At 49.4% G+C, this 21,982-nt stretch overlaps 1 protein-coding gene and 1 long non-coding RNA gene across 3 annotated transcripts; one reads left to right on the forward strand and one right to left on the reverse strand.

Moving 5' to 3' along the window:
* Positions 1–1,662: 1,662 nt before the first annotated feature.
* LOC122175184 lies at positions 1,663–12,453 on the reverse strand. 2 transcript variants are annotated; one of them, XR_006177330.1, is made up of 3 exons: positions 10,882–12,453; positions 4,830–5,089; positions 1,663–2,218 (listed from the first exon to the last, which is right to left on the reverse strand). It is a non-coding gene; the product is annotated as an uncharacterized LOC122175184 (long non-coding RNA). The 2 variants fall into 2 exon arrangements; XR_006177329.1 differs by lacking the exon at positions 1,663–2,218 and having other exon boundaries at positions 4,569–5,089.
* A 44-nt stretch (positions 12,454–12,497) lies between these two features.
* Positions 12,498–21,065, forward strand: ENDOD1 (endonuclease domain containing 1). Its single transcript, XM_042862498.1, has 2 exons — positions 12,498–12,879; positions 17,967–21,065. The coding sequence occupies exons 1-2, from the start codon at positions 12,559–12,561 to the stop codon at positions 19,095–19,097; spliced, it is 1,452 nt and encodes a 483-aa protein (XP_042718432.1). The 5' UTR covers positions 12,498–12,558; the 3' UTR covers positions 19,098–21,065.
* The last annotated feature ends 917 nt before the right edge of the window (positions 21,066–21,982 follow it).

A 21,982-nucleotide genomic window follows, 5' to 3' on the forward strand; every position in this document is an offset into this window, starting at 1 on the left:
ACCAGAAGTAGCTCTTACACTAATTTGACTGCTCTGATCTTTGAATAAAGGAAAGCTGTGGTGTCTTTGGCCAGAATTGTTCCCTGCAACCCTGAGGTGTTTCCTCCCAGTTTGTGAGTATAGATGTGAGGTAAAAACAGCTATGGGCACATTCTGTGGTCAAAGTCTTCCTTAGAAGATGTGCTGAAGAAGAGATTCTGGAGGATTTGAGGTGCCTGAGTCTGGACTACATAAAAATCCCACCTCAGTCTTGCTACAGTGGAACTGAACCTTCACAGGTCCACAACTTTTGATCTTAAAGGTCTCTAATAATTAATTAATTTCTTTATTGATAATCATTAAATCATTAATGAAAGCTTCCTGCTCACTGAACTGGGGAATATATCTCATTTCTGTTGGGCTTCAGCGTGAGCAGGATGCTAAGCTTCTTAGATCTGAACTAACCCCAAACATGTTCAAGAGTGGCCCAAACTTTGTATGTTTACAGACTCATAGAATGGCTGTGGTTTACAGGGACATTTGGGCCCATCTGGTCCAACTCCTGCTCAAGCAGGGACCCCCAGAGCAGGTCCTGAGCAACCTGGCATGGCTTTCTTCTTTTTCTGCACTGGTGAAGGTCCTCCCTTGGCAGCTCCTCTGCCTTCTCGTGGTCTCCTGGGATGAGGAACATGGGCCTGCCTGAATTGTTGGGCAGCACGGCCCTGCCTTGGGGCTTCACTGCACAGAGAGAGGGATGGAGCCTTGGGAGAGCTCTCTCATAGCTTCTCTTGGAAAGAATGAAAGATTCATTCATGAGAGCATGTATGGAGAAGGCAACACCAATAAAATTCAGTGGTATAGCCACTTGTCTGTAAGTGGGAATTTCTGCATTCCAGGCCCTGTTTTCATGGTCGTGAACCATCAGATAAGGTTTAAAAAAAAAAAAAAAAAAAAAAGCAATGACAAAATCCCAGGTCTTTTACCTTCCTGTGCTTGCTCTGATCAGACCAGATCATGACCAAAGACTGCTGTCTTCCTGAGCCTTGTACCTCTTTGCACCAATTATTTCCCCACAGACACACCCTTGGCTATTCCTCTGCTGAGCAATTTGGCTGTGGCAACTCTTAGGGAGAGATTCTGAATTGCACGGGTAACATGAAAAGCAGGAAAATTCACTGCTTCCCTTAACGATTTCCTGAAGTGATTAATTATCCTCACAGTTCAAAATGGCTGTTTGTTTACTTTTAATTTCAGATCATTTGTCTTTCTTCTCAGCCTTGGGTATCTGCTGTGCACAATGTGAAAAGCCCATTTTCCCACCAGGTATTTACACTTTGTAAGCTAGTCCTGTAACTACCTTTGCATGAGGTAAGCAGACTGGCCACTTCTAGTCCTTTCCTTCTTCCCACCAGTTATTTGCTCTTTCTTCCTCTCCTTCTAACTTATCATCATCAGAAGTATGAGAACTCTTTCAACATCAGCCCCAATGAGGTGAGCTGAAGATCTAAGATCCTTTCCCCCCCAGCTTTCTATGCAGCTGTTTATATACCCAAGAATCACACTGGCTTTCTTCCCCACACCACTGCTCTGGGCACTCCAATGTAGATGCAAGTCTTGCTGATTCTTAAATTCTTTCCAGGGCTGTTGCTTTCCTGGTTAAAAAAAGTCATGTAGTCTTTGATCCTAGATGAATTGACGTCTTTACTTGTGTTAAATGCATCTGGCTTGAAAAAAAAAACACCCTTGTGGTATCACTGCCATGGTCTCTTAGTCACCCTCCCAAATTCTTGATGGTACCTGTTAATGTTTTTACTGCAATGTTGTATTCATTTGTAGATCACCAGTGCAAATGCAGAATACAGAGACCACCACGTTACTTCCTCTGGGCGCTGACACACACACACCAAGGGGTGCAGCTCCTACAGCAAAGTGCCTGTTTTGCAATCATAATGACACCACCAATCAAACATGTCATGAATTCTCCATTTGTTACATTTACAGGGCCTCTTTATGACCAAACTCAAAGTCCTGCTGAAGAACAGCAGCTCCCCAGAATCTGTGGGCTTCTGTTCTCTGCAGCTTTCCTGTATCCGGAGACATTTTAAAGGTTCATACCAAGAGACCAATATTCTCTGGTTATCTCAGTGCTCCAGGATGCTGGGACTTTTGCAAATATGTATGGATCTTAAATGTTGGTCCTTCTGTGAGATTACCAAAGAACTGCAGAATGCATCACTTCCTAAAAGAGAACAAAAACATTTGCATAAACCTTGTGCCTGTTTGGAGACTTATTAATATTTTTCTCATCTGCTTCTTGGCCTTTGACATTATGAAGATTTCTTGCGTTTCTAATGGACTTCAAAAAGCCCCTCTTTGTCTTGCCAAAGCAGGGATTTATCCCCCTCTTTCCTGTGTCAAATTTTTGTTCTTTAAAGTTTCTTATGTGTACTTTTTGCCATCTCTTCCTCATTTCTTCCATTTTTAACATTACTTGTAGATTTAATTGTTGCTTTCCACTGTTTGTTTTTTTTTTTCTTTTTTTTTTCAGGGTGGAAACTTAAACAAGGGAACTTCCTTCTCTGAATCCTTGGCTCTTGCACTGTAGGCTCTGAGATCACCTTCTGCCCACCCTCAGGTACAGCAACACTGCATGTGATCTGTGCTTTTAAAGCCCTGTGGGACTGTGAGCAGTACACCAGCATGTCCTCGACCTGAGCAGAGATTTGTGCCCAAATGGAAATGTCTGAGCTGGAATTTTCCCCTTGCCACCCTTCCTGTAAGAACCTGTGTCTTGCCATTCAGGACGTGGCTTGCATGGCCACAGCACATTTCCTTCCTTGGGACATGTGTTCTTTCAAGGACTGAGCCTCCCACTGCCCTGGTGATGTTGCAGGGAACTGTCAGCAGTGGCAGCCCAGCGCAGGAATGCTCAGCATCCAAACAGCAGCCTTAAAAGAAGTTGGTGGGAAGTCTCTGTTTCCTTGATTGGGAAAAGAACAGAGGTCTGGCTGGGCTGTGATTCAGCTGGTGAGGCAGCATGGCGCTGTTTTCCGATGAAGGCATCTCCAAGGGCTTGCTCACCATCATGCCCTCTGTGCTGCTGTGGGGCCATAAAACTCTTGTACTGCTATGAAACCCTTGTGCTGCTGCTATTCTGTGTGCTTACAGAATCATCCCAGCTCTCAGACTCCTCCCATCTGCCTCCCACCCCACTGATTCTTTGGCTGTTTGCCTCTGTGCTCAGTCACAGCCCCTGTACTACTATCTGTCTTTGCTTCTTGAAGTAAGCGTGATCTGACAATGGCTTTGCAATGAGGAAGAGACTTTATAATGATTCTCAACAGAGAAAAATCCAGGAGTCAGCAAGAATTCCCTGCAAGAAAAGGCACAGGCAAGAACATGAGCTAGGCCCTTCCTAAGCTTTCAGGAGAGGCCCACAGAGGAGCATACCATCCCCCTGCAGCCCACAGGCACCACATGAAGCACGTCTCCATGTGCAGCCATAAAGGAGCCCACTGTGCAGCAGTGGATGAGGCCTTGAGGAGGCACAGCGCATGGATACCCCTGCAGGAGCAGTGCAGGCTAGAGCTGCAGCCCATGGAGAAGAGCCCACAGTGGGGCAGGAGGGCTGGGGGAGCTGCTGCCCATGGGGCTGTGCTGGAGCAATTCCCCACCCACAAGGTGATGTCAGCCCAAAGGCACTCAGCAAGGGAGGGAGGAGGGTGCTGGGGGCATGGGTGGCACTGAAGAGCACACAGCTCTGCTGCTCTCTATCTTGGGCACACGCTCGTTCCTGTGGAGGAATTCTTGTTTCTGCAGAATCAAATAATTTCTTTGAGCTCGGACAAAGCAATTAATTTTAGCCCTGTGATGTTTATATGCAGATGAGCTGCTGGGCGATACCTCTCTCGATAGCTGCATCCAGCGTTAGGCAAAAATACCTCACTGTGAATTACTAGCCAAACAGCTCTGCTAAGGACTAAGCTAATTTTATCCTTTTCTCAGCTGGCTGACAATGACTCAGTCCCTGCTTGTCTGGGAGGACTTTCAGTATCTGGATGCCCAGACACCCAAACGAGCATTGTATCGCCCATCCAGGAGGCAAGGGCCTGCTGCCCACACACTGCTGTGGACTCTCTTGGGGTTTTTTCACTGTTTGTGTAGATATGGAACAAAGAATACCAGTGAAACACCCCACAAGCAGCTTATTAGGCAGAATGGAGAAGGGATGCATGGGGCATCAGCCACCTGTCCCAGTGTTTGACCATCCTTATGGTACAAAATGTTTCCTAATGTCCAATCTGAGCCTCCCCTGGCTCAGCTCTGTGCCATTCCTGTCCTGCCACCAGTTCCCAGCAGCAGAGTCCAGCACCTCTGTCTGCCTCCCCTGCTCAGGGAGCTGCACGGAGCCTCCTCTTCTCCAGACCAGACAAGTTCAGTTGGATGAGACTCTTCTGGATTTAAAATTTCTGTTACTGGAAGATTCAAGGTGCAGCTAAGTATTTTTTGTAAATGGGGCTGCAAGGAACCGAGCAGCCAGCATGAAAGCATGGACTCTCCTAGTTTATAGTGAGTCTCTGAACCAGGAATGCAAGGAAGAGTTTATAAGAAGAGCAAACAGCCATGCATCATCCTGACCCATTTAAAACCTGGCTGAGTTTCTTTTCCAGCAGCATTTCAGTAGTGCAGCCCTCAAGCTCACTGAAAACAAGGTAAGCCATAGGATCAGTTCCCACGTCCTCCAAAATGCCATATTAATTTATGACAATTTAATAACTAAGAGGATCCCAACTGCTGTCAACCAACAGCAATCCCTCTTAACCTGCAACAGCCCACCTTTAGCTACTGACCCTGCACTCTGCAACGTGTTTGTTCAGTCTGGAGGCAATGCAGAGTCAGGAGCAGTCTCAAACGCCCGCATTGTTCCTTTTGGGTGTGGGCAGAAATCAGTTCACTCGGAGTCAAGTGAAAACAAAGAACAACAGCTTGGAAAACAACGCGCTCTTGATGTAGAAGTGAAGAGATGCCAGGTTGATTCTTCCTTTTTTCTTTGTTCCAATTCACATTATTTCAGGTCTGAGACCTCTGGGGAGCCTTTGCTTATGGAGGCCTGCAATAAGCAGAAGAAAAAGAAACTTGTATTTCCTCCCAGCACAGCAACTAGCTTGGGAACCTTGCAAAAGTTAACCCCCGCTCCCCAGGTCCTGCGCTGTTCCTTCTTTATAAAAAGGTGGATAAAGCACCAAAGGCTTTTTCTCTGAGACCTGTAGGTACAATATCCCATAAAACAGCAGGGTGTGGTTTGATTTCCTGTGTTACGAAGCCCAGAGAGCTTTTATAGAATAACAGAATCACTGAATCACCAAATTCTAAAATGGTTTGGATTGAAAGGGACCGTAGTGATCATCCAGTCCCAGCCCTCCTGCCATGAGCAAGGACCCCTTCCACTGGACCAGGCTGACCACAGCTCCATCCTGCCTGGCCCTGAGCACTGCCAGGGATGGCTCACCCACAGCTTCTCTGGGCAGCCTGTGCCAGCATATAACCACCACCACTGCAAAAAAAAATCTTTCTAATGTATAACCCAAATCTACCCCATTTGATTTAAAGCCATTTCACATTGTTCTATCCCTGTACTCCCTGATGATGGGTCCCTCCCCATCTTGCCTGCAGGTTCCTTTAGGTACTGTCACACCACAATGAGGTCTCCTTGGTGTCTCTTCTCTGTGCTGAACAAGCCCAGCTCCCTCAGCCTGTCTTCTGTACTCCAGCCCTCTGAGCATCTTCATGGCCCTCTGGACCCGATCCAACAGCTCCACATCCTTCCTGTGCTGGGGGCTCCAGGCCTGAGCATAGTGCTGCAGGGATGTGCTCATGAGGGTGCTTCCATTTGTATTTTTACCATAAGAACCGCAACATCTGAGCTAGACTTGACACTGAGCCTTGTATGGATGGTTGGCTCAGGGTTTGCAGTGGCCAGCTGCCCCAGCCAGAGCTGAGCACAGTGCTGTGGGAGCTGGAGGTGCCCCAGCAGGGCGTTGTGCAGGCATTCTGCACGTTTGCCTCTCCTTGGCGAGATGCTGCCTGCTTCTGTGTCACCGCTGCTGAGTAGTAGCAACTGAAACTGAGCTTAGCATTCCCCTCCCTTTCCTGCTCTCCCTGGCCCACTGCCTGAAATGAGCACAGTACAAGCAGCGCATCTCACTTCTGTGCTGCAGCTCACATGCAAAAGCTCACACGAAGCACCTTGATCTTACTGCTCTCACTCATTACCGCATTAGCATGCACTTAGCAACTCTGTCCTGCTGTGCTCGAGGATGGCTCAGTGATGTCCCATGCAGTGGTACTGCACTGCTGGGTGCAGAGGATCAGGTGTGCACACAGGGCTTCTGTCCTCCGGGGTGCTGCACAGAGGACCTGGAGAGCATCATGTCATGGTACAGAGGCTGATGCTTAATGGGACTGCAGTGGTCCCTGCTGAGCCATGAGTATGTCCTTACTGCACATTTAATAGAGAATTTAAGTACTTTAATGATATGAACAGGAGGCTTCATGCACAGCCCAATAGCACAAGAAATTGCTCAGAGCAGCACGACCGTGACTGGAACACTAGAGTGGAGAAGGAGGGTTGGCCCCAACCCCTGCTTGTCTACTGAAGGAGGAAGGACTAAAACCTTGGCCTCCTGGCTGCTGATGCTGAAGTTAAGAGAGTAGGAACAGGCTTGCACCGACTGCCTGCATTAAGGAAAGGATTCATGGCTGCACAAGATGAGGACAAGCAAAGTTTTCATGCCCTTTGCAAAGCATGACAAGTGTACACAGCCACAAACATGTTAATACACCTCCAAAGAAAGTCAAAACAGGCAGTGTAAATAATCAGTAACAGTTCTGTAGCAGATCCCAGAACAGAGGCTGCAAAATCCTTTTCTTCTTTTAAGATAAATTAAAACCACAGCTCTGCCAGGTTTGCTCTCCAGAGACCTGGAGTTTTGCATTTCTATTTTAACCTGTGTTCTCAAACAGCCACTCATTTATTTAAAGCACTAATTTAAGACTAGAATTTCCTTCCTCACTGTGGTCAGTTATTGTGTCCAGAAGCATTGCTGCCTTTGTTTTCTAGAGGAAGATCCCCACTGCACACATGCTGCCGTGCACACACAGATGGCTGAAGCTCCGCCTGTGCTCAGGGCAGTGACAGGATCCCAGGAATGGTGGTTCTGCTCTTCGTGTCTGAATCCATCCCAAGGCAGTGCTGCCCAAGAGTAGCACAGCCAGAAGTACAGTGTGGAAAATGTGATGCTAACATATGCCTGCAGCAGCCTCGAGGTGCACTGCAGCAACGAGACATGGAGAAAAGCTTCCTCGCTCCTCCTCCCACTCCTCAGTGCCAAATATTGCTGGAGACAATCAGCCCTGGGTGCGGCTGCTGTCTGCCTCCTGATTACAGCTGGGCCCCCCCAGCAGGTTTAGCTTTCTGAAAGATCATGGCTTTCTCATTCCCTCTTCAGAGATGATGCAAGTGCAACAAGCCTGTGCCTCTCATTGTGGTCCCACCCGTGGGTTTTCTGCCAGTGCAGCCTGTAAGGAGCCGTCTCACACCTGGCTTCCACACAGCACAGCCTCAGCACTGGCTGAGCCACACCGCGCTTGTGAAAAGATCGAATGCTGGCAATGAGGAAAAGTAAGTAGTAGCACCTAGAAGAACAGCATTCGAGTGACTTTCTTGTCCCAAACAAATTTAAGATGTGAAAGAACTGCTGTGGCTGTGCAAACTGACTGTCACACAAAGTATCATCTCTTTTAATCTTGGTTTAAAAAATTGTATTGTTGAGCTTTCGGCACATCTTTAAATAACTCATTTCTGTAGTTAAAATTCACACTATTAAAAATGTTGCCATGTACTTTCAAAATCTAAATCTATCCAACTTATCATAGAATCGTAGAATGGCTTGGGTTGGAAAGGACCTCAAGGATCATCAAACTCCAACCCCACTGCTGCAAGTAGGGCTGCCAACCTCCCCATTTAATACTAGACCAGGCTGCCCAGGGCCCCATCCAACCTGGCCTTGAACACCTCCAGGGTCAGGGCATCCACAACCTCTCTGGGCAGCTGTTCCAGCACCTCACCACTCTCATAGTAAAGAACCTCCCCCTGACATCCAACCTAAGTCTTCCCTCCCTCAACTTAAAACCATTTCCCCTAGTCTTGCTATTATCTACCTTGTTGATTCCCCTCCTGCTTATAGGCTGCCTTTAGGTACTGAAAGTCTGCAGTGAGGTCACCCCACAGCCTTCTCTCCTCTAGGACTTGGGCTGTCAAACACTGGAGATTTGTTGTGCTAGTCTCTAACAGCCTGGAGTTTGTCCAGATCCATAGAATTATCCAGGTTGGAAAAGACCTTCAAGATCACCAAGTCCAGCCATCAACGTGACCTACTGAGTCCCACCACAAAACCACATCATTTAGCATCACATCTACATAGCTCTCAAATACCTCCAGGGATGGCGACTCCAGCACGGGCAGCCCATTCCAATGTTTGACCACCCTATTTGTGAATAAATTCTTCCCAATATCCACTCTAAACCTTCTTTGCTGCTACTTGAGGCTATTTCCTTGCATCACTGTCACTTCTCAACTGAAAAAAGAGACCAATACCCACCTTACTGCAGCCTCCTTCCATGCAATTGGAAGGAGCAAGTAAGGAGGTTGGCCTACTTTTCTCCAAACTAAACAATCCCAAATTTCTCAGTCACTCCTCTTGTCTTATTTTCTAGTTCCTTCAATTAATAGAGATTTCTTGAGTCTGAAGACTAACGATGAAGTGCTGAAGGATATGGACTCAGGATTTTATCGCTTTTATTTGTTATACGTGCAAGTCTGCATCCCTGACACCCTGACCTTGAGATGTCTGGTGGTCTTTCATAGAATCATGGAAGGTTGGAAAAGACCTTTAAGATCACCTAGTCCAGCCATCAGCCCACCCCCACCATGCCCACTGCCCATGTTCCTCTGTCATAGCTCCATGGTTCTTGACTGCACCACCTCCGTGGGCAGCCTGTGCCACTGCCTCCCACTCTTTTGAGAAGAAATATTTCCTGATCTCCAACCTGCACCTCCTTTGGTGCAGCTTAAGGCCATTACTCTTGCTGGTGCTCCCTGTGCTGTGAGAATCATGGCAAGAGGAGGGCAGTGAAGCAGCACTGTTGGTGATGCTGACCAGCGTGAGGGATGCCATGGGGAAGGTGTGAAGTTGTCTGTGTGAGCATCTAACAAGCAGGCAGCAGAGAGTGGCACAAAGACCTGGTTTAAGTTGGGAATCAAAATTGCAACAGTGCCTTGCTTCCCCAAATAGATGATCATCTTCTTTCTACCCCTCTTCCTCCCATCCTTGGATCTCTTCGTTTTAACACAGAAACTGTTTCAGATTTTCTTTTCTCCCTAGCTCAGCACTGGGCTCCTTTCCCAGACCACGCTTTTGAGTTAATTTTAGCAAGAAACTCCATCCCCATGAGACAAGGAAGAGGCAGATGTGCTCTCTGACATGCAGTGGCGTGTCTGCTGGGACTGCCGTGCTCTGAGCCAAATCTTTGACAGTGGTGTCTCCACTGAATCACTTTCTTCTTCCTTTTTGTTCCCAATAGAATGGGACAGTCACATGCAGTCTGGCAGCCCACCCAGAGCTCATAGCTGGAGACAAGAGATCTGCCCTGGAGAAATACTTGGAGTCAAGTATGTTTGGGAAGCCTAGGCTAGCAGGGTCAGGCATGTGAGGAGAAAGGAGTTATTTGCAGCAAACTCAGTGTCAACCATGTGAACAGAGAGACCGGGCTGGAGGCATAGTGTGGGAAAGTGGGCAGACAAGCCAGTGGCCTCCTGTTGTTACAGGGCTGAATACTGCCATGTTTTTCAGGATTGTTTGGTCTTTGTGCTTGAGACTCTCAGGAAGAGGAGGTCAATGAAGATGGATGAAAGCCTCCTTTCTGTCTCCCCATCTTCATGTTGTTCTCCTCATTTTCTTTTCACAGAAAACAGCTTTCCTCAGCTCTCTCCCATCTGTTCATTTAACCCCTCCCATTCTCCCCTCTGGGTTTCTTCACATCTATTTCTATCCATTTCCCTTCTTAAGCTTTCCTTAGTATCTCATCAACTAATTTTTGCTCAATCTCCTTCTCTTCCTCCAGGTCAACATCATTTTCTAGAGTCTCTTTTCTTGTCCTTTCTCCAAAATTTGTCACAAATCACTTCTCCCCACTTTCTCTCTGGTATGCCTTGCAAATTCAGCATGCATGCAATCTGTGCTGTGCAGCCTCTCCTCCCATGCACCTTTACCTGCTGCTGATACATCACCTTTCTCTTGTCCCTTTGACTGCCCAGAAATGTGGTGGATGCCCATCCCTGGAGATACTTAATGTCAGGATGGATGGGGCTCTGAGCACCTGATCTAGCTGTAGGTGTCCCTGTTCATTGCAGGGGAGATGGCCTTTAAGGGTCCCTTCCAACTCAAATGATTCTATGGTACTATGAGTATGTCTCTTTTACCTTCCATGGGCTCCCTCTTCTCCATCACATCAAGCACAACTGCTTGCCTTCAGTGCCAGCCTCACCAGGTTTATGGCAGTATCATCATCCCTTGATCCATGCTGGTGCCCATATTGGTAGTCAGCATGGAACAGGAGATCCTGAGCACTCTTCATAGAATCATGGAATCATAGAATAATGGAATCACAGAATCATAGAATCGTAGAATGGCCTGGAATGGAAGGGACCTCAAGGATCATCAAGCTCCAGCCCCCCAGTCACACACAGGGCTGCCAACCTCCATATCTAATACTAGACCAGGCTGCCCAGGGCCCCATCCAATCTGGCCTTGAACACTCTTCAGAATCCCTAGTGCTACTTACATGCTGGTACATGCAGCAAAAAATAGGCAGGCATAGAGCAGCCTCACAGCCCGGAAAGGCAGTTCCCCAAAAGCATGTAAGAGGCCCTTGAGACTGGAAAGAATGCTGATGCATCACACTGAGGCTGAGGTGCCCTTGGAGGCAGGACATCCCCGTTTCCTGGCAGAAGGATCCCTCTGCTCAGCATGCTGCTGGTTGTTGTGCCCATCATGAGGCATCTCAACCTGCTTTCACACTGGGTTGGGACCATGCTCAGCTTGGTATAATGCAGATCAGTCAGAGTGGGATGCTTAGAAGTGCTGCATTGCCTTGCTTTCCCTGTAGAACATGGCTCAGAACATGGGGAAAATATTTCCTTCTGTTGCCCAGATAATTGCAAGCCTGGGATCTGATGAACACCAAACAGCTCAAGTTAGCTTCAGCATTCAATTTCTCAGTAGCCTTTTTTACACCCAGGGGAATGAAATGTTGAGCCTGTCTTTTGGAGCTGCTGTGCTCTGGCTGAGCCACGCACGTGTTTCCATTCCCATCATCTTTCTGCACATGACTAATTCTTTCTGCCAGGGCTGAGTGACCAGGCCACTGCCTGGAAACCAAACAAGCTACTGGCTGCACTTCCTGCCGTTCCCCAGCCTGTCCAGCCTGTCTCTGTCTCCCCGAGCTGATAACATCACATGAAAAGGCACTGACGTATTTCTTTGCTATGCTGCTTCAGGAATCCATCCCTGAGTGCAGAAGTGAGTCTCAGAGCCCGGGCTATTTGTAGCACTTTTACAGGCTCCTTCCCTGACATCCGTCCCATGGCACGGCTCGCAATACAGGCTGTGTGTCATGTAGCCTCTTGCAGAGCAGCTGAGAATTGGTGGCACTTGGGGACTCCTGCTTGGAAGTCGCTGTAGCAATGCGACAGCTTTGTGTGACAGTGTCCTTTATGGCACCTTGGCTTTTTTAAGTTGCGGGAGTGAGTTATTGGCAGTATATCCGGTCGTACGCACTTTCTAGGGTGGGGAAAGGCAGGTTTTCTTGATCTTGAGATACTCCGTAGTCTCTCCACTCCACTGCTGTGAAAACATTAACTTTCCCAGTTAGCACAGTCATTCTTTAACCCAGCAGTAGCTGCTGTAGGCTCACAGGCAGGTAACAGCCGATCATAAACTCGAGGAGTGGCTTCAGTCCTTGCATTATCTTTTTTTTTTTGCCAGCTCTACGTTTGGCCAAGCATGGCACGGAGCTACTCTCCCCACAGAGCGTGTTCCCAGCCTCGCTGACACCCCGCTGCCTCCTCCTTCTCTCCCTTCTTCGCTGTCCCTCGGCCAGGCTGGTTGCTTCGCACAGCAGCTCACCCTTTCTTCTGGGCTCCGAACCTGACTTTGCGGCATCCCCCCCGGCAGCCCCAGGAACAGTTCTGGCTGCGTCAGCCAAAATTCCTCCCGGGGACTGTGCTGCAATGCAGACACCACACCCCGCTGCTACATACGGCACAGCCGAGGGCTTCCCTCCTCCTCCTCCTCCTCCCAGTCAGCCGCGATGATTTCGGCTTGCCCGGCGTTCCAGCGGGCGTGAGCGCGGCACCGCCCGTGGCCGCCGCCGGCAGCAGCGCCCGCCGCCCGCAGGGACCGCCGCCCGCCGGCCTTCGCCTCTCTCCGCACCGCCAGACCTGCGCCGTACCCAGCCCGGATGGCCGGCCCGGGGGAGCGGACCGTGAAGATGTCAGCGCTGTGTCTGCTCTGCTTGTCGCTTTTCCCGAGCTTTTCCCTGGGCAGAGTCGTCGGCAAGGACGAAGCCGGCTTTGCCGAGTGTAACGTGTTCTTCCCCGGCCGAGTCCCACCGGAAGGATTCACTGAGCCTTTCCACGTGAAGATCTGTCAGCAGTACAACGGGGAGCCGCGCTTTGCAACCCTCTACAGCACCAAGGACAAAATCCCTCTTTATTCCGCATTCAAGTACACGGGGGCAGCCCGAAGCGAGGCGGACGAGAGCTGGCTGCTGGAGCCGCAGGTAGGTCCGCTTCCCCCGCGGCGGGGCTGCTCCCAGCCACGGAGCCCCACGGATGCTCGTGAACCCCCCGGCAGATGCCGAGCTTAGATTTTTCTGTGCTTGAAAGTGAATGGATAAGAGCTCGTCGGGAGAGCTGGGTGCGAGGGCGGCGTGGGGGAGAGGAGAGCCCTCCCTGCCCCAGCTGCCCTTTTGCCTTTGCGTGCCGGGCAGAGCCTGGAGTTTCTTTCCCCGCACTGCGCGGGGACACAACTGGCGCGGGGGGGTCGGCTGCTGTGACACTTGCAGCACCTGAGGCAGACGTGCCGCCTGCTGAGCCTCGGTTTGGCTCACCCACCTGCTCGGGCAGGCCTGGAGGCTTTCCAGCAGCGGCTTCCCTTCTTTTCCAGCCCTCTTGCTTCGACCGCCTCACGCTCACCCTGCTCCCCACGCTCTGTGCTTCCTGCCTCAGAAATCTGCTCAGCCCCAGAAGCCATCGGCTGGCTCTGCCTCAAGTTGCTGTGGCCTCCCACCTTGTGTAGCCCATGGGAGGCAGTGGCTCCGTTCTGGGGTGATGCCAGATGGTGACAGCATCAAATTGCTGAGAGCTTTGAGGACTTTTCTTCTATGGAGTTGCTGCCATTAGTGCTAAGCAGGAAAAATCATACAATTGTTTGGGTTGGAAGGGACCCTTAAAGGCCATCCAGTCCAACTCCCCTGCAGTGAACAGGGACACCTACAGCTGGATCAGGTGCTCAGAAAAAATATAATCCCCTGGACTCTTTTGCTTCCTTCTCTACTCCTTTGGCTGCTGTTTTCTGAGCTGTTTGTTTGCCTGCTTCCTTCTTTTTCAACTACAAAGCCTCCCAGCTGACATGATGATGCACATTCAAAGGGATGCTCCGTGTACAGCCATGCTTGACTGGTGGTCAGGATGTGGGGCTCCAGGCAAAAGAAGCATCACAAATTTTAGCTTGGAGAAGAGAAGGTTGCAGGAAGATCTCCTTGTGGCCTTCCAGTACTTGAAAGGAGTTTACAAGCAGGAAGGGAACCAACTTTTTACATGGTCTGATAGTGCCAGAACAAGGGGGAATGGCCTTAAGCTAAAAGAGGGAAAAATTAAGTTAGATGTTAAAAAGAATTTTTAACTCGGAGGGTGGTGAGCCACTGGCACTGCTGCCCACAGAGGTGGTGGGTCCCCATCACTGGAGGTACTCAAGGCCAGATTGGATGGGCCCTGGGCAGCCTGAGCTGGTGGGGAGCAACCAGCCCATGGCAGAAGGTTGGAATGAAGTGAGCTTTGAGTGTCCTCCCATTTTATGATTTTATGAAAGTGAAAGGCTTCCTAAACAAGATGTGCTTTTGTACCACAGTGAAGGAGTCAGCTAAGGAAAGGTCCCAGTATGGCCACCACAGAGGAAACTGTGCTACAGCAGGTGGCATTATGGAGGGAAAGAGGACAGAGATTGTCTCCCTCCTGCTTACCATAATCCCCCACCCAAGGTTTTGATGAGCAGGATGTAGTGGATGTAGTGGATGTAGTGGATGTAGTGGATGTAATGGATGTAGTGCCCATTGCTCACTCAACGCTGAAGCCTTTATGGGGCTGCAGAGGCAGGTGGGATGAAGGCTAGAGCAAGACTATTGGTGGTGGGACAGGGCACTGGTGCTCTTTCTGGCCTAGAAGGATCATGCCTTCGCTGGGCAGCAAGGCTGCAGTCCAGATTGATGCAAGAGGAGAAAGTGGAGAAGAGATTTCTTGTCTGTCACTCACGTTCCTCGTGTTGGGCTAAGTCAAATGGCGAAGAAAGGTCTTCACAACACCTGCTCTGCAGTAAGGCCCTAAGGATTACGTTGGCTGACACAGAGATGGCCAGGTACCAACAGCACAGTGCCATATGCTTTTTTATGTGTGAATGCACACCCACATGGAGATAGACAAAGCAGGAGGAAAATTGCTATAAAAATTCTCTCTGTGCTCTGATGAGTGACTCAAGGTTGTCACATGCTTTTTTTTGGTAATAGATCAGGATATAAGTTGTAAGGGCTCTGTCTCACACCCTGTATGCCTACCTCCTCAGGAATGTGTGTACCAGATACAAATGTAATACTGAGGCAGTCATCAGATGAGAAGTAAGAGGAATGTCAAGACAACCCACAGCTGATTGGCAGCTGGAAACAGTGAGTTAATCTAGCAACCAGGACTGTTAAAAAATGAGAGGGCAGGAGGATTATCAGGATACTGATGGGATGCCTTGAGAGTTGGGTCCCCAAACCTGCTCTGTTGCTGACTTCTTTTAGGACAGGAGGCAATAGCTGTGCCAGGGGAGGTTCAGGTTGGATATCAGGAAAAATTTCTTATCAGAAAGAGTGGTGAGGCAGTGGCACAGGCTGCCCAGGGAGGTGGTGCAGTCAGCATCCCTGGGGATGTTCGGAAGCTGTGGAGATGTGGCACTGAGGGACATGGTCAGTGGGCATAGTGGGGGTGGGTTGACAGTTGGGTTAGGGGAGCTCAGAGATCCTTTCCAACTTAATGATTCTGTGATTCTTAGGTTTAAGAGCAAGCCACTTCGGTCCAAAAGCTTATAGTTTGGTCTGAATCTTGACTTGGCAGAAATGAAGGACACTGGAGGTGCTTCTTCTCTTCTAGTCCAGGATAGGCTGGATAAATGTCCTGGTGTTTTCATCTGGTGACTTCCATCAGCCAGAGAACCAAGGCAGGATTTGTATCACAGCTACGTCTGACCTGCTGTTCTTGTCAGCCTTGGTCATTAGGAGAAACGTGCTTCTGGAACCACTTTGAGCTTCCTGTAACAGAGACCATGAGAGAGCATGAGGTTCACTCCCTTCTGTAGAATGGCAACCCCCACTTCATGAAGCACGTATTGTATTGATAGTGCTTGGGCTCTAATCCAAACAGGTGCTTGGATGCATAATTTATTTTTAAATCCTCGCTGGGTCAAGTTGTTTACCTGTCTGCTGGGGCCTCGCCCCAAGCTATTGCAGGGTATTTTGGCAGGTGGATTCACGTTTGGCCCATGGATGCAGATGTGCTCTTGCTGCAAAACAAACCAAAGGCTGTGGGAATCAGAAGGCAGCGTGTGTGCAGGTTAGATACAGTGCTAGAGACAGCTTGCCTTTGGAGCTGGATTACAGGAGGCATGAAAAGTGAGTTATTACAGACCATGATATGAATTATTATAAGCACTCACTGATGTCAGAGTCTTACGCATGCACAGCACACAGCCACATTTTTTATGTTCTTTCTTAATTGCATACAAACAATCCCAATGGTATGTGCAAAGCCCTGGAGCTGAACAGCAAAGCAAGCACATATTTGCTTGATAGGCACCTCCAGGTATGCATGCATCAGCCCATAACCAGAGAAATTCAAGTCTATGCCCGTGCAGCTGGGGAATCTGTGCAAGGAAACAGCTGCACAGTCTCAGGTCTGTATGCCTTTGAAGTACAGCACCTCAGTCTCCCCTCACCATTTTTCTTATTCTGTCAAGAAGGCTGTAGGTGCCTGAGCAAAAAAAAGCCCAAACAAACAAACAAACAAACAAAAACCGCTGAGATTTGTGCATCAGCACGTAGAAATTCTTCCAGTCCCGAAGCAAAAAGCCTTCAAGACGAAGCAAGATCCCTCCTAGCAGGCAGCCGGGGGTAGTGCAGCCCTCGGAAATGGTTCATGTTGGCACTGTATCCAGCCCTGCTGCAGAGACAGCCCTGAGGCCAGGCTGCAGGGACTTGGCTGCTGCGAGAAGCAGCCAGACCTCGATTCGTGCAGTGAGGATGATGGATAGCTGCACGCACCGAGCACAGAGCATAGAGGAAGGGATGCAGGGAGCTGCAGCTCTGAGAGGGTGCCAGCTCCGTGTAAGGTTTCAAGGACATGGATGGTAGGCATGTGTCCAAGCACACTCCAGGAGATCCTAGGCATCAGGGAGGGTGACTGGGGGGTTGATTCAGGGCAGAATATGAACTGTCTGCTGTGTACATCTCCAAAACGTGTTATACAGTGCAGTAAACAGCCTAGAGGCCAGGAGCAAAGAGAGCAGATGTAATGGGGTCAGTGCAGTGCTGGGATAAGAAACAGATTTCAGGAGGCAGCGACTGCCAGAGGCTGCCTGTCGCCACAGAGTTCCTACCAACACGCTTGCCCTCTGATCTGGGGAAGAAAAGAGCAATTTGGCGCACCCCCCTGGAGAGGCTGCAGTGTCAAGAGGAGTGTCTAAGGAGCAGGGAGAGCTGCAGTCACCTGAGAAAGCCCTGAACACACCATGGTGCCCCAGTGCTCCAGCTCCTGCTGTGTATGAGCTCCTTGCATAGCTCTGTGCAAGGTGCTGGGAGGGGTTCTTACTGCCTCTGGCTCCACGCGGTGGCAAGGGCAGACACAAGCTCATAGCACAGATTCCATTGAGGACCTTGAGGACCTGTGATGACAAAGTCTCCTCACCCACAGGACTCTGGGAGGTCATTAAAGATCAGGTTCAGACTGCTAATGACAAGCCCTTAGCTCAGAAAAATGACCGTGTTAAAGGCAGTGAAATTCAGGTCATCTGCCGTGGTGTCCAACTTACTCAATTAGTGGAGACAGGTAAATGCCTACCTTAGGCATCCTACAGATCATGCCTTTCATTCTTCGTTGCTTGGATTTGACTGAAGATGAGACAGCAAATGCTTAAAAGGACTGGAAGTGCCTTCACCATAGGGGGTGAGAACATAGACTTAAATCAGTCCTTCTATTACAAATCCCTTCTAGGTTTTCTCCTAGGAATACCAAAAATCCCTTCTAGAAAATAAACACCAGTTTGAAGCTTAATGGAGGATGGCTGGTGAGCAGCTGGAGGCCGTGCTGTGCTGCAGGCAGGACTGGAGAGTTGCAGTCAGCACTGGCAGTCTGAACTGACATGTTTAGCAGGACAGCAAAGGCAGTGCACACCCCTCTGAAACCATTGCCACAAGGACAGTAAGGAAGGATGCAGGATGGATCCATGGCACAGCGTGTAGTAGCAGTCCTCATGGAAAACGTACTTCAAAACCTATTTTACACATTGCTTTGCAGGAAGGTGAATTGCACGCACTAACTCTTCTCTCTGCTATTTCAGATAGATGATCCAGAGAATGACCAGCATGAGATGGTGATTGAAGCTGATGTTGTTGGCTCTTTGGCCAACCTTGGTGCAAATCAAGCTCTGACCTCAGACTATGTGGGCTCTGGTTATGAACGAGGGCTGCTGAACCCTAGCTTGCTCAACAAGGAAGACTTCCAAATGGCCACCTATACATTGACAAATGCTGTGCCTCTGCACCCCTCTCTGAGCAAAACCTGGCACAGTGACATCGGGAGGGTGGTGGAGCAAGCTCTGATCCCTCATTGTTCCAAGAAGGACCAGCTGTATCTCCTTGCAGGAGCGATTCCTTCCAGTGTCCGAGTTAAAGGCAAGGTGTCTGTGCCAGAGACCCTCTGGCTGGCAGCGTGCTGTGATGCTCCAGAGGGATGGTCTCTAGGACTGGTGAAAAAAGTCAATGATGAAAGCAGTTTAGTAGACCTCACAGTGGGAGAGCTGGAGAAGCAGCTCCTAGCAGGGCTTGACTTGTTCAAGGGCAACTGCGGAGAAGACAACGAAAGCAGTGAGAAAATGGAAGCAATACTGCAAGCTGTCAGTCAGATCCGATCTGGAGAGCAAGTAGGAACAAATGACAAGGAGGCCAAAGACACTGGCTTGGTGGGGAAAATAGTTGGCATAATTGCTACCCCATTCATCAAACTTCTAGAACTCCTCATCTACCTGCTTGTGGAGCTGGTGAAATTTATGTTTTATTTTCTGTGGCTTGTTATCAAGCGAGTTGTCAGTACTCTTCTGGATGGAGTCTACAGCATGTGGAACGGGATGGTGTCCTACCTTAAAGCCATCAGCATGGTGCTCATCAGCATCCCCTGTGATGTGGGGAGGGTCATCACCAATATCTTCTTGGGCTTTCTGGGAATTATTCAAGATGTGGCAGTCATCACCTATAGGATTCTACGCATCCCTATGGGGTTTGTCCTTCACCTCGCTTCTTTCCCCTACTACTCCATCTGTGCCATTCCCTCTGTTGTCAAAGACATGGCTGCTGGGATCGGTGGCACCTTCTCGCTGGCCATTGATGCCACAGCCTCCATCCTGCACGGCTTTTATTATGTGGCTAGTCACATAGCCAAGCGGTTTGTCCCTAAGGGCTCCTCTGCTGACTGATAGGAGTGGAAACCAAGGCTGCAAAGACAAAAAGTGAACGAGGAGCGGGGAAATGCTTTAAGATATGTGGCCAAATGCTGTTGATTTTGTTCTGGTATTTATTGTAAGTGACATTAATAATATGGGGAGTAACAGGGAGGGCCAAGGTAACTTCGTGAGGGGACATCACCATTGCAACTCAAGCTCTATCCGTTTCAAAGTGTTCGGATTTTATCAGTGCAGGTCACAGACTTCCTGTGATTTGCAGACATCAAGCTGCTTCCTCTGGGAGATGCTCTCTAAATGTGGTACAAGGTTGTTTCTTTCCCACTGAGACAACACTGAGACCTGTGCACTGGCAGTGATCTCTGCAGAAGCACATCCCTCGTGGTGCGGAGGTGGTGGTCTGGGGAAGGACTTCAGTTTCTGAAAGAGAAAAGGTGGGCAGAGTGCAAGGGCTAGGGGCAAGATGGGGAGCAGGAAGGGAATGGGTTCAAGTCATGCTGCTGGTTGCGCTGCTGACTGCGCTGGAGTCCTGCCAGCAGAGCCTGGGAAGGAATTTGGCTGGGTGTGTTTCACAGCTCTCTGGACCAGCTGCCAACTCCTTCCCTTCACCATACCAAGCGCACTTTCCCCAAACTATTCCCTGGTGACCAGTCAAGATATCAACCCCAAATTCCTTGCTCTGGCTGGTGGGCTCCAAAGCCCAGTACAGCCATGTGGACGGTGCTTTTGGCCTTGAATCAGCCTGTGTGTCAGTGACCAGCCTGCCCTGCCTCTGCTCAGAGCTGGTGGTTCATCTAACACACTGGTGATCCTTTGTGCCAGAGATCTCTGCTGGATTGTGCCCAGGCTGGGGATTGGTACTGTCCCGGTTATCCTTCTTAGGCCTATTGCGAAAATGCAGCTCAAGTGGCAGGGGGGTTGAAATTAGATGATCTTTGAGATCCTTTTCAACCCAGGCCATTCTGTAATTCTATCATTCTAAAATGATCCTCGTGTGTTTTCCTGTAGGGCCAGTCTGGGTTGGTGGCAGCACTGGTGTACTTACAAGGGGGACAGGGGGAACACATGACAGGGGAAGAGCGAGGGAGCACTGTGGATAATTTCGCTTCTTTCACAGATTTTATGTCTTAATAGACCTTGCCTGGAGAACAGGTGGAGGTGAGGGAGGCCTGGGGCACAGTATGCATTCTGCTAAAATCTCTGTCCAGTGACTCATTTATGAGCAGTGTTCATGCCAGAAGGGCACCTGTCCCCTTTTCTGCACTCCCTGTCCTCACTGCTCCTGTTTCTTCAGCCCTTATTCCCATGGATGTGACTTTGTGGGAACAAGAGAAGAGGGAAAGTCTAATCGTGCAAAATCAGCAACATTTTGACCAATCCCTCCTTTGTGCTGAAGCTGTCAGTGCAGCGGTGGGCACCAGTATGAGTGCCCCAAGGTACCTTCAGGGGGCACACGTGGTGGCACTGATGTCCAAATGCAGCTCCAGCTGCCCCCCACATGCCTCTCTTGTGCCTTAAGCATGGCCTTATCTCTAACTTGCTCTCATATCCCAGTGCACTGTGGAGTTGGTGTCACCACATCTCCATCACTACTGTCACCCAGAGAGGCTGAGGCCAGCCCACGGGCACGTCTCCATGCTGCAGCCCTGGGTGCAGAGCAGCCAGTTCTTTCCATCCAGGAAACTGCGGCAGTGTCGGATTTGGGCAGATGTGGAGCCATACTATTAAAGTTGTCTGAACACGCTGGGATTCCAACATGAAGGACCCTGACCAGCACAGGTCATTTTTCTTCTCTGCTGCATGTTTGAGCAGGCAGTGGGAAATCTGCCTGAAACACCCAGTAATTGTTACAGAACAAGCAACATCCTGCTGCAGAGTATTGTTTCAGATTATTCTTATCTGGGCATGATTTATGGCTTGAGAGCTTTACTGTGTCCTTGGAGATGTATGGCTTTAACAAAATAAAAGTTACTTTTGCAAAGAGGGATGGCTATCACATTTCTGTCTCAACTGCAAATAAGATAACACAGCCCAGAGAGCTCTGGTTAATCGAGAAAGTAACAGCAGCATAGTTGTTCTTTTTTTATGGCTTGACATCTGATATTAATGGTTCTTTTGTGCTTTTAAAACACCTTTTCATTATCAAAGTACATTAAAAAGAATTAATTCATTAAGCTATAGAATATGTAAGTTGGAGCTGGGGGTTGCAGGCAACATGTTTAGCTCTGTGTGTGCCTAAAGAGTTCCCTGCCAAGACAGGCTGGTCTGTGGTGGGAAGGGACTGAAGCAGGAGGGGAAGTTTCCATGTGAGGGAATAGGGGGTCAGGACCTCCTGCTCTGCTGGGAATGGGATCCCTCTGCCCAGGGTGGAGGGTCTTAGGACAGGAGAAAAGGCTGGGACCAGTCCAGCCTCTGGGCAGGTTGCTCTGTGCTGACACCTCTCCTCGAGCTCATCCCTCAGAGGTCTTGTGTGCTTGAGAGCTGCCCCGAGCTGCAGAGGGACAAAGGGGGAAGGGCTGGTCTTCCTTATCTTTATCATGATAACTCCAGGCTCAGAGTCACTCACAGGACAGGGAAAGCAATGTGAGTTGAAATTGCCCCAACCAGATCACCCAGCCACCTTTGCCATCACTGCAGGAGTTTCTGTGCAGTTCAAGGTGACCTTCACCTCTGTTATCTTCACTCTGGATTGAGCCCAGAGAAACAAGCCATGTGTCTAGAACAACAGCAACTCCAGCAGCACAGCCCATGGGGCCCAGCCCTGTGTCAGGTCCTCTGCTCCCACCTCTGCTGCCATCGTGTACTTTGGAGCTCCATCCTCTGCTAGGCACCTCTCAAGGTAGGCAGCTGCTGCAATCTGGAGGGGAATTGAGCCCTATTTGTCCACAAGTTCTCTCTTC

Source organism: Lagopus leucura, unplaced genomic scaffold (assembly GCF_019238085.1).
Source record: "Lagopus leucura isolate 7727_CA_CO unplaced genomic scaffold, USGS_WTPT01 Super-Scaffold_702, whole genome shotgun sequence".
Taxonomy (NCBI): domain Eukaryota; kingdom Metazoa; phylum Chordata; class Aves; order Galliformes; family Phasianidae; genus Lagopus; species Lagopus leucura.

Bases quoted from the DNA above. Each gene is read 5' to 3' on its own strand.
- ENDOD1 (XM_042862498.1), top strand. From the start codon at position 12,559: ATGGCCGGCCCGGGGGAGCGGACCGTGAAGATGTCAGCGCTGTGTCTG. The intron at 12,880-17,966 runs GTAGGTCCGCTT...CTGCTATTTCAG, and splicing joins GCTGGCTGCTGGAGCCGCAG to ATAGATGATCCAGAGAATGA.